This window comes from Papilio machaon, chromosome 18, assembly GCF_912999745.1.
Source record: "Papilio machaon chromosome 18, ilPapMach1.1, whole genome shotgun sequence".
NCBI lineage: Eukaryota > Metazoa > Arthropoda > Insecta > Lepidoptera > Papilionidae > Papilio > Papilio machaon.
The window spans coordinates 784,402-796,836 of record NC_060003.1 but is presented as its reverse complement, the minus strand read 5'-3'; the positions used below and the strand labels follow the sequence as shown (position 1 = coordinate 796,836).

Sequence of the window (12,435 nt, the reverse complement as noted above, 5' to 3'; positions counted from 1 at the left end):
GATTCGTGACATTTCGTGACAAATGTCTACTCTTTGATTTGAATTTGAAAGTTGTTTACTTATTGTTTACGTTTTTAATTTTAATTTTTTAAGTTTGTTTTCCAAGTTTGTACGTTAAATAAAGTAAAATGATTTTATTAAAATGGTTTTTATATTAAAATAAGTTTAAACAAGGGATATAATTCCGAGCTATTACAAATATCACTTAATAACGTACCACAAATACTTAAATGGTAGGTTATATTTTAATTGTGAATACCCTTTGCTGTAGAAAAATATTTATTTATTCATGAATTCTTTATTTCTATATGTAATTTATCATCTTGTTAAATATGTTTCCTAACCTCAAGTTTGTCATATTTATGTTGCTGATGTCTTGTTTTCAGAAAAAATGCATATGTTATGTTCGATATGTAACGATTTGTTGAATCAAACTGAGAGTATATACGCGATAAAATGTGGGCATATGTTCCATCATAATTGCTTAGCGCAATGGATAGCAAGGTATGTTCTAATGGTTTGGTTAAAAACGTTGAATCAATGTTAAATCTTGTATTATGCATTTAAAATTGTTAATTTTAAATGGCATAATTTACTGTGACCTATGTTTTTACCCATACAAATAAATAAAAAAACTATCACTGAAAAAAACAAAGTAAAATCTTTATTACAGCCAATATTATTTTTTAATTCAAGGTCCAAATCATGCCCTCAATGTCGTAACAAGGTAACAGAGAAATGTATGTTCCGCCTTTACCCCACAATATGTAATGACAATACGGGAGATGATGCAGCAACTCTTCAATCCCGACTGGACAATGTTCAGCTCCAGCTGCATGAACAAAAGTCGGTGTGCAAAGAAAAGGAAGAAAAGCTCAATAGTTTGAAATCCGAATTGGCTACTAATAAGTAAGTATTTAGTATCAATATAAAGTAGGGTGCTAATGAGGCAGTGTTTTATTGTGTTTTGTTAATAATCACATTCTTGTATGAAACAAACAGTAAACAATTTTACAAACCAAAATAAAATTATATAAAATTTCTATTGCAACCAAACAATTTTAGATTTTTGTATTTTTTTACTAAAATGGTATATTATTATAGTACAAAATCTAATTCAATATTTATTATTAGCATAGGTGGGCACAGTTAATCAAAAAGTTAACTTCGTTAATCGTTAATTCGTTAAATAAAAATTTAACTTCGTTCATCGTTAAAGCGTTTAATTTACGAAAATTTAACGCAAGTTAAAGTTAACAGTTAAAGTTAATTTTTGTTTATATTACGAGTATAACGTCGTTGAAGTTCTAACACCACGTAAGTCATTTTTTGGCCATTTTGACATTTTGATGCCATTTGCTAGAGAATCGAAAGACACATCTATTTAGCCAATCAGAAACACGTATCGGCCCATAGAAACTCGTGAAATTAAGAAAATGCATCTACACGGAATCCACCAAATCGGCGTTATATTTGGAAACAGCACGTAAGTCACATTAGTTACACCTTAAGGGCTTATAAAATACAAACTAAGCTATGATGACGACTATGTATTAATACCCAAAATACCTAAACCAAGAAGCACTCTGCCAAAACCAAAGTTGTACCAAAGCAGAATACCAATTTCTCAGATAAAATGGACCCATTTACAAGAATTAAAATGTGTCATACCTAGTGATTGTCATAGCTTTTATGACGGTTTGCCACATAAGACCTCAAATTTTATTATTAGGTATTTTATCTTGATATTGTGTAATGTTATTAGGTTTATTTCATGAAAAGTTTTGTTGAAGTTTGTTGAGTTTTGTTTTTTTTGGGAATATTTAAAATGTCTTTGAGACTGTTTATTGTTTTAAGATATTTTTGTTTAATAATAAATGTTAAATATTTAACTGTTATAATTATTATTACAGTATAATTATGTATGTAAGGCTTTATGTGATTTGGTCAATTAGTATCGATGTCCTCCAGTACAAAGTAAATTTATGGACAATAGTAATAAAAGTGCAATTAAATTTAAAATACTTGGTAAGGGTAAATGTTTAAATACTTAAATAATAGGTATAATCTATATGTATAAAAGAAAGTCGTGTTAGTTACACTATTTATAACTCAAGAACGGCTGAATTGATTTGACTGAAAATTGGTGGGCATGTAGCTTAGAACCAGGAAACGGACATAGGATATTTTTTACTCCGTTTTCTATTTTTTATTCCGCGCGGACGGAGTCGCGGGTAAAAGCTAGTGTTTAATAAATAAAAAGACTCATTGCATTGTGATAAAATAAATTAATAAATATAACATTCTTGTTTAATTCGTCGATTTTAGATATTAAAGTGACAAAACAACGTATGTCATTACATTTGGGTTAATAACTGTTTTTTATAAATAGTAAATAATTCTACATTAAACAGAACTATAATTAAGTATACGTATATAGTAAATTTGTATTATTATAGTATCTATACAAAATTATGCAGTTTTTTCTCACTCCTGAAAAGTTGCTATTTTTGACATACGTGGTGTTAGAATAGAACTTCAACGACGATAAGGCGCAAGCGGGAAATGGCCATACGAATAATCTCCGAATCGTATGGACCGATTTTGTCGAGACTTTCAATAGAACTTATGCTATTTTTTTACTGCGCTTACGAAATCTCGGGCGATCTCTAATCCTATCTATAGTTTAGTTATATAATATACTAAAATATAATTTAGACAATAGGAGCGATGTACTAATGCCTGTACCATAACAATGACATAGCATACACTAGTTACACACACTTATATACTACAGTGACAATGATGGACAATTGACTTTTTCAGTCAATTTTTTTATCGACAATCCGACGTCACGGAATTAGATAGCTAACTAAATTTAGACAACACAAATTTTCTATTAAACAGTTAAGACATGTGATAATATTAAAAAAAAACAATCAAAACTTTTGTGCAGTATTTACATTTATCTGTTACTATTTGCACCCGGATATTCATTTGCTCATACTCCAACAACTGAACATTTAATTTTATGTAATAATTTGGTAGTATTTTTTATTTTATTTTAGCTAAGGACCCACGAACAGACTTATCAATTTTTACGTACTTTTTATTTATTAATATAGATTTATTAATAAAACTTCTAACATCAGAGGAAACTTATTATAACATTGATAAATAAACTATATAACCAATCCAGTGATACATCTCAACGCATCGACTATACAACTGAGATGCCTTCGATAACTTCTATCATCTAATGATTTATCGTCCGATCTATTGTTATATGTTAAATCAAGTTAAATTACTCTCAGTGTATAGAGCATAAGTTACACGACATAACGAAAACAACCGATCGCGGGTGATGTCTTCTCTCTTTCTTATCACCTATAAAATCGTTATAGTTAATTAGTAAGAATATGTTTTGAATTATTTTCAACGACAATCGATTAATTTTAACATAAACTTTCGATATACGTAAAAAAATCGATGTCTTTTTGTAAAGGTCACTTGTAGCGACATTTCATATATTAAATTTAGTATAACACAGTTTAACATTATTTCACTAACATGATCATTTCATCTTTTTCCTCATTCTTTCTCGTTTTATCGTATACTTTTTTTTGTAAACAAACAAATTATCTTCGCTATTGTCTTTGCGCAGCGCACGTGCATCCCCGACCATTAGAAGAGTTGGGGCCATAAATCCATCGAGTTCGTTATCGTATTCTCTGTGCGGCTGTCCATTTGATCCTTTGTTCATATTTTTAAAATGTAAAATTATTTTTCGTTTACTACGAAGAAGCCCCAAAAAACAAACGACGGTAATAAACACCTAAATCCCTTTTGTTTTTGAGGAACGTTTATTGCGTGCACATTTCGTCTTTCGAATTTTTAAATTTATTTTTCATTGTTTGTTTCTTATCTACGCAATGACAAAAAAATCCTATTTGTACGCTTTTTCAAATGAACCATAAACTATCTTTTTTTTATATTTTTTGTTGTCTTTAAACTCCAACATTAAAATAAACATTTTGTCTGCAACAAAGTTTAGTTATATTTTAGGTACGACGTTGAAGAGTAATGCACTCTCGATTATTTTGATTGCTATTCAACGTAGAGTTTATCTTTTTTAATAGATTTTGCGTCTCACGTATAACAATTATTGTATTAAGAGTAAAGTGTTTTCGAACCTTATGTTGATTTTATAACAAAGTTTTGTTCTAAAAAAAGTGATGTTAAATAAATGAAAACCAGTTTTAATGTGAATCAAATGTAATAAAGACTTTTCGAGACATTTGTGTAAATGTGAAATAAACTTTGAAGGTGTCTAGCGCCTAAACTTCGCAATATTTGATAGAGGTAAGTTTGTTTAAATCGTCACTATTTTCTAACAAGGATTCTGTGGTACTCTTTTGATCACGTCTATCCCGGCCGCTCGGTGTATTGTATTTGTATAACATGCATCACACTCGCTCGTTCTCGTTCACCATTCGACTCGCCGACGGTCGCCGAACATAGCCGAACTTACGAATGTAGCCTGATGCATAATTTAAATAATATGACAACACGTCAATAAGTGTCTATTGTAACAATTAACGGACTAAATTAACGGAAGTAGAATTTAACGGAAGTTAACAAGAGCGTTAACACTTTTTGAATTTAACTTAAAAGTTAATCCGTTAAGGAAAATGTTAACTTCGTTAATTAACGATTAACGGATTAACAAGTTAATGCCCACCTTTGATTATTAGGATAATTTGTTTTGGACATTAATTTCATTGTTTTACTTCATCTCTGATGAAAGGTGTTCACAATTATTCTAATTATAGTAGTTTTCTGATAACTAGACGGCTTTTAGCATCTCGCACGTCAAATACAATGTTGAGTGCATGTTGAGTAGAGGAGCATTGTCTGATGCAGGGGGATGACACTGCACAACACTCTGAAGACCTTGGGCCGCAAGCATATTTGAAATTATATTTTAGTATTAACTCTGTGCTATTGCAGAGAGATGTTATCGAATTGTGAGCAAAGATTGGTGCAGCAGGAATCAGCTATCACAGCATTGAAGGAATACAACAATTGTCTTAAAGTTGAAAGTAAAAAAGTGAACGCATTAAGGGAAGAGAACCAGAACCTTAAAAAGAATATAAGCACAATGCATCGGTAAAATATATTTGCTTTTTATTTATCAAGTTGATACATTCATTTTCACAGTTGTAGACGCCAGCAACATCTGTTGCATGAATTGGCCGGCTCGCCCGGTGAAATACCACAACCACACAGAAGATAGGCGTCAAGTGGAAATAGCAGAGGCCTAATTTTAGTCCTCTTTCCCTTCTCACCCCTTTTCTTATAAGGAATGGTTGGGAAGGGGAGGTGGATTTGATGGAGGAGGAGATGCATAGGATGGTTAAATATTCTCTTTTTGTGCATCTCCTCCTTCGTCGATTGAGGGTAGGCAACGCATCTGCAATTGCGAATGTCTATGGGCAGCGGTCGCTTCGCTATTTCGATGAATTCATGTGGCCGCTTGCTCGTTTGCCACCTTGTAATATAAAAAAAAATTCTACAAATTTTATGTTTTACATGAAGCTAACTACTTTCTAACTTGCAGGTAACTTAGCTATAATTTATTTCACTTTTTTTTAGTCTACAGAAAGTATTGAATGCAACCAGTAGTGAAGTGGAGACAATGTTAGAAGGTTATTCTGATGTTAAAACTGTTGCAGTTTTTGCAACAGCACTAAAAAGGTAATTATCTATAGCTTTTAACGATCTAGTTCTACCAAAAAAAAATTGCTTTTGGAGTTTTAAAATACAAAAAATATAAGCAAAATCGATATTAAAAAAAAACAGCAAAAATCTATATATATAAAAGAAAGTCGTGTTAGTTACACTATTTATAACTCAAGAACGGCTGAATCGATTTGACTGAGAATTAGTGGGCAGGTAGCTTAGAACCAGGAAACGGACATAGGATAATTTTTACCCCGTTTTCTATTTTTTATTCCGCGCGGACGGAGTCGCGGGTAAAGGCTAGTTATTTATAAGAAGAAATTTTTAAATTCTCTTTATTAAATTAATTATTTTTACTCTATAAGTATTGACGTCCTTACTAATACCAAAGTTCTCTGTATTTTTAAAGGGCCTTATGTGAATCGGAAGCAAAGAAAAATGAGTTACGCAATCGTCTGGATGAAGTTACTAAAATGCTTGTAGAAGAATCAAATAAACTAGCTGATGCGAGACAAAATTTAAGGTAGTTTTTATAACTTAATTTCTTAAAATAACTTTATTTTTACTAATGCAATCTGAATATCTTAGGGAAAAAATACACAAATAATTTGTTTTAAAATCAGTACTTTTATGCTTATTTTTGAGTGTTTTAAAGTGTAATGTTTATAAGATAGCAAACAAGCAAGGGGTCACTTGTTTTCGCTGAAATAGCGAAATGACTACTGACCATAAAAATCCATAGTTGCAAATGCGTTCCTTAACTAATGCCATTGTAAATTTCTACCAAATTAATCAATTAATCGGTTCTCACGAAATTTCTTGCCGCGCACGGCCGCGTTGTGGAATGGTCTGTCCTCGGCGGTATTTCCAAACCAGTACGACTTAGGGTCCTTCAAGAAGCGAGCGTATCACCATCTCAAAGGCCGGCAACGCATCTCCGATTCCTCTGGTATTGCAGATGTCCATGGGCGTCGATGAACACCTTGGTGTTCCCGCTGCTCGTTTGCCCCCTTCTCTTATAAAAAAAAAAATTAACATTTAAAATCAGGTTAGCAGAAGATGAGATCCAAGAATACCGTCTTCGGGTATTCCAAGATCAGAAACGTGATGCAGCACAAGCATTTGGTGTTGAAACTGAAAATATTACTGAAATTAAAGTGCAAAAGTTGGATCAAGATGCAATCAAAGTGGATAGTCCTAGTGTTGTAAGTGTATGTTTTTTTTTATATATATATACGCAATTGCAGATATGTTGCCTACCCATCATTCGATGAAGGAAGAGACGCACAAAAAGAGAATATTTCATCTTCCTATTCATCACCTCCTCCCCTTCCCATCCTTTCCTTATAAGAAAGGGGGTGGGAAGAGAAAGAGGACTATAATTAGGCACCACACTCATCATACGAAACGCGGAATTACTTCCACTTCACGACAGTCTTCTATGTGGTCGTGGTATTTCACCGTGCGAGGCCAATTCCATTCCATTCAATTTCCATTATCAAGAAACATATACAAAAAAAGTCAACATTATCTTTAAAAAAAAAAATTATCTGTGTTTTGGTTGTAAAAAAAACACAATTACATCTTCTACATGACTATTTTTTTTGTATTCCGTAATAGTTTTAATTTTTAAGTTAAAAAAAAACTTATTGAAATTACTTTCAGACAACTCTTGTGGATGCAATCGAGAACTCGGACTCTCCATATCTAAGATTGAAGCAAAGTACTCTTGCTCTTGCTGCATTGCAACAGAGGAATCCACCCGCTGTCACAAACAAGGCATTAAAGGTACCACCATCAGGTCATAATTGCTCACCGATTAGCTCGGAGTCAATCCAAGTTAGGGTCTACTCGGCCTATCCAGTCAATCATGCTGACTCAGTGCGGGTTAATTATCTTTGAATTTCATCACAGATATGTTTGGATTGTATCACGATGTTTTCTTTCACCATAAGGCAAAAAAAAATTGTTCCATAACAGAGTAATTTTAAGCATAAAAAAACAGTACATTTTACTTTAACATAATTTATTCACAGAAATAACATTAGGTATCCATATTCTATTTTATATCAGAATTCTTATTAAATAATAAAAAAACTTTATGGCAGTCATGTATGAATTTTGACATTTAGCTCTACACTTAACTAGCTGTCACTCACAACTCCATCTGGGCTGAATTATAAAATAAAATTAATAAATAGTCTATGTGTTCTTGACTATGTTCTACATCTATGCCAAATTTCATCTAGATTCATTGATCTGTTCCGGAAATACCTTCTAACAAACATCCATCCATACATACATTCATCTAATTATTAGTAAGATTTAGAAGTTCTACCAAATAGTTATGTTTAGCTAATTAAAAACTTTTATTAATATTAATTTATTAAAATTTTTACAGCCATCAGAATTTGGAATACTGAAGCCTGCAAAAAGTTCAATATTAAAAAAAACATTTAGCACAAACACAAGTATATTCCACAAAAAGGAGCCCGCCAGACTGGACTTTGAGAATAATGATCAAGTGATTAACTTAGATGTAACTTATGATGGCCTAGGCGGACATTCTAAGCCTAGTTTCTTCCCTGTGACTAAATCACCTAAGCCTAGATTACCTAAGTTGACAGCTAAGCACAAACTCAGAAGACCTACTAATACTACAGGCAGTCGGGACATAAGTAAAATGTTTGAGAAATTATCAGACGGAGATTCGTAACAAAAAGTCTATATTGATGTAGGCAAAGAATTAAATACTCGACCCACCTAAAACATCACTGATTTTATTTTTTTCAGAGTAAATGAGAAAAAATTATGTATATTATTTTTTACAATTTTTTTAAGCTGTCAAATCTCACAGGAATGATTTGTAAAAAGTATTATAAAAAAGTTAAAAAAAATTAAGTGTATTTAAAAAAAAAAAGAACAATTAATACATTTTCTCCAATGCTTTTTGACTTGAGATATAATTCAAATATAATCAACAATGCTAGTAGATTTTTTTCAATTGTGTACATTTTACCTATTTTAGGCAATTTTTTTTTTTCATTAATATTTTCATTCGTAAATATAGAATAAATAAAACTTAATACTTAATATCTTGAATAATAAATACAAGTTTTTTTTAATAACTAAAAAATATTTGGTGCGGGCACCACAGAATAACATTACTGTGACACTTGTTTTTAATACATTTCTTTAAATCATTTCTTCAATCAACCATTTCTTTAAATCTCTTTAACAAAACAGAGACAATATTACACAAGTGTCAATGCAGTGAAATTACATGTTTCGGTAAGTGTAAATGTGTACAAGCTATTTATTTTTGTGTAACAAAGATTTGAATTTAGAAAATTGTGTATTTGTGTATTACATAAAATGAGATTGAGTTTTCATTTTTGAATTGACTGTGTTTTGTGTTTTCAGTAAAAATTTGTGGGAAAATATTAAAATTTGATATCTGATGAAAATGTATTTCACTTTTGTTTGGATCTTTTAAGAGATGTAATTTTTTCATTGGATAAGTTGATATAAAATATCAATAATTTGTAAAAAGACAAGTTTAACGTTATAAAAACATTTATTACAGACATTTGACTAATTATTAATTAAATATGAATTCTGTCATAATTATAATGAAACTTCTACATTACTTACTGCAAATTCTTAATCTAAATTAGTTTTTTTATAATAATGCAATATTCACTCCATTTTCAAAAATATCTTGAAAATAAACTAATTAATATACAACTCACATCCTATTTTTAACAAGGTTAAAAGTCAAAACGTTAAAGACAAACTCTAGGGTTTATTAACCCTTGTGTGACAACACCACATGAGTGGGATAAGACCAGGGTGATGATGACTAACGTTCAATTTTCCCATCATGGCAATTTAAGCCTGATTTTTTTAAAATCTATTGACAAATTTAGTTGTATAATTATTGTAAGTTATATTTTAGAGCAGGGATTCCCAAACTATTTTGACCTCTTTTCCAAAATGAACTATTACCACAGACCCCCATGGCCAAATTACCTACTTTTAAGATCAATTATTTTTATTATTATTATTCATTCTGACTTAGGTCAATAGAAGACAGAGTGAGAATTAGCAATGCTTTAAGTTTGATATTGAACCCCTTTGGGAATCCCTGTTTTAGAGTATCAATCAATCTACTGTTTGAATTACTTTTGTGTGTAGTTTTTCTGTAGTTTTTGAAGAAAATACAAAGATTGAATTTAATACAACAAGTTTTAATTTTTTATTATATCCAGTTTGTAGAGGTAACAGCACAGGTGGGCACAGTTAATCGAAAAGTTAACTTCGTTAATCGTTAATTCGTTAATTAAAAAATTAACTTCGTTAATCGTTAAAGCGTTAAATTCTCGAAAATTTAACGCAAGTTAAAGTTAATCGTTAACAGTTAACCATACCAAAATTATACATACTAATTTCACACTTATTGTGGCGACACTTGTTTAAAATAGTAATTTGATTCTATTACAAATTAGTATTGGAGACAAGTATGAATGCATTATAGTATATTTCATTACGAGTGCGGAAAGCCTGTCATTGCAAAGAGTTCCGACAAATGTCTACCCGAGCCGAGTCGCAGCCGAAGGTGAGGGTTGACAATTGGGACAAGTTGTAATAACAGTTCCGCACGTGTACTAAACAACTATTTTTAATATAGTTGCGAAAAAATTAAGCAATTTAATAGAATAATAAAAACACAATAAACACAATTAACTAAAATGTTTGAAAAATGGCGCCAACTATAAAAGAATACAAACAGAGATTGTTTTTGTTTTCTTCACCCATTCTGGGTAGGCAAAGGGAACTATGCCCAAACAGCCAAGTCTTCAGTAGATTATTTTTATTGATATGAAATGAAAATGAAATTTAATGAGATGAAATAAAATGAAACCTAACCTAATTCATTGAATAAAATCATTAAATCTGATATTGTAACAAATTAGGAACTTCTTTTTAGAAATATTTGCATGAATCATAAAAACTTCAATGATTTTTTTTTTGTAAAAACTTCGTGGTTGGTTTTTTCTTTTTAATAGACATTATTTTGACAGTTGGGAAAGAGAACGCACGAGTTTGTAAAAGCTAAAGAAAAAGCACGAGTAAAAAATTGTTTTAATACAGTTGCTCAAAAAGGGATTGGAGGGTATTGCAGGGACGAAGAGCGTTCGGAATGTGGGCTATTACATACTCTTGTTTTATATACTCGTAATGAAATATACTATTTCGAACCTTCTTTTGATTTTGTCCTGTTGGTCACGTCTTTCCCGGACACCCTGATGCATCACACTTGCCCGCGAACTTCACATATATCAATTATCAACTCGTTCGTTCACCATTCGAGTCGCCGACAGTCGCCCAACATAGTTGAACTTACGAGCGTGGCGTGGCACGTAATTTAAACAAAATGACTGCACGTCTCCAAGTTTATAATTTAACGATTAACGGACTTTTTTAACGGAAGTTGAATTTAACGGAAGTTAACAAAAGCGTTAACACTTTTTGAAGTTAACTTAAAAGTTAATCCGTTAAGCAAAATGTTAACTTCGTTAATTAACGATTAACGGATTAACGAGTTAATGCCCAGCTCTGGGTAACAGTAATTACAAATAAACTATATTTAACTGTTGCCCATACTTGTGTCAGTACGGTTTAATTCTTTTGGGTGTATTTCAGGATTCAAGGTGTCATTTTTTTCTTGAGATGTTTGTTCTGCAGCTTCAAGAAGTTGTTGTGATACAAGATATTCTGCGTATTTCTGACGCATTCCAGCCAGTCTAACCCTTGCCTCATGTACTTCAAGTTCAAGTTTTTCCAAGTCATCCTTTTGTCTTTTTCTAGATATTTTCTTTGCAACCGCTCTAGGGCTGCGCTGTGAAATATTAGATCGCTTTCGTCTCATTATTACCACTAATTGTACTCTACGAAACCCACAATGATTAATTCCTGCAAAAACAAAAAATGACGGTTAAATATGAGAAATTCTTTTCAATTTCTAGGTATTTTATCATATTGTTCAATGGCAAACAAATGAAAAATAATATTTTATTAATAAAACATCAATTTTTATTCGGTTTTCAACTTACAAAATGCATTTTCTCACTTGAACAGGACAGAATTTCTGAATGGACATATTTATTGTGATGATTTGAAAATAGTATCACCCAACAGGTGTTGACACAAAGATAATTTTTGTAATAATCGATTGAATATATAACAATATTTATGAATTACAAACACAACTTTAACGAATATGCCGTATTCCTCGATCAGATTTGACAGTGACAGTGACAGGAGGTACATTTTTTTTTTTCGCCCATGGCGCAGGCTGTAGTCTTTCGACCATACTGCCTAGTCTTCCGGACAGGAGGTACAGGTCAGTCAGATAAAAGATGTTTTTTTTTTTCGATGCTAAAGAAGCCACAACAACGAAGTACGTTTTTAGATTAGTCGTAGGTAATCGCAATTAGCTGATTGTTAGGATATTTTGCCAGTGTTAGACATAAATATATTGGGTTTTTAATTTCAATTGATTGATTTTGTTTGCATGAAGGTAACTTTAAAATATGTAAAAGCGTTTGTTTCTGAACAGTTAAATTGTAATTTTATTTCAACAATCGACGACTTGTCAATGTCATTAAGACAAATAGAAAAGACAGGACA

General features: G+C 31.4%; 1 protein-coding gene across 1 annotated transcript; it reads left to right on the top strand.

Annotated features, from left to right (window-relative positions):
- The first annotated feature begins 179 nt into the window (after positions 1 to 179).
- LOC106714339 (E3 ubiquitin-protein ligase TRAIP) lies at positions 180 to 8,524 on the top strand. Its single transcript, XM_014507362.2, has 9 exons — positions 180 to 233; positions 387 to 504; positions 697 to 909; positions 5,011 to 5,169; positions 5,656 to 5,757; positions 6,152 to 6,265; positions 6,791 to 6,947; positions 7,408 to 7,530; positions 8,144 to 8,524. Exons 2-9 carry the CDS (start codon positions 392 to 394, stop codon positions 8,456 to 8,458), a joined length of 1,296 nt encoding a protein of 431 aa, XP_014362848.2. The 5' UTR covers positions 180 to 233; positions 387 to 391; the 3' UTR covers positions 8,459 to 8,524.
- The last annotated feature ends 3,911 nt before the right edge of the window (positions 8,525 to 12,435 follow it).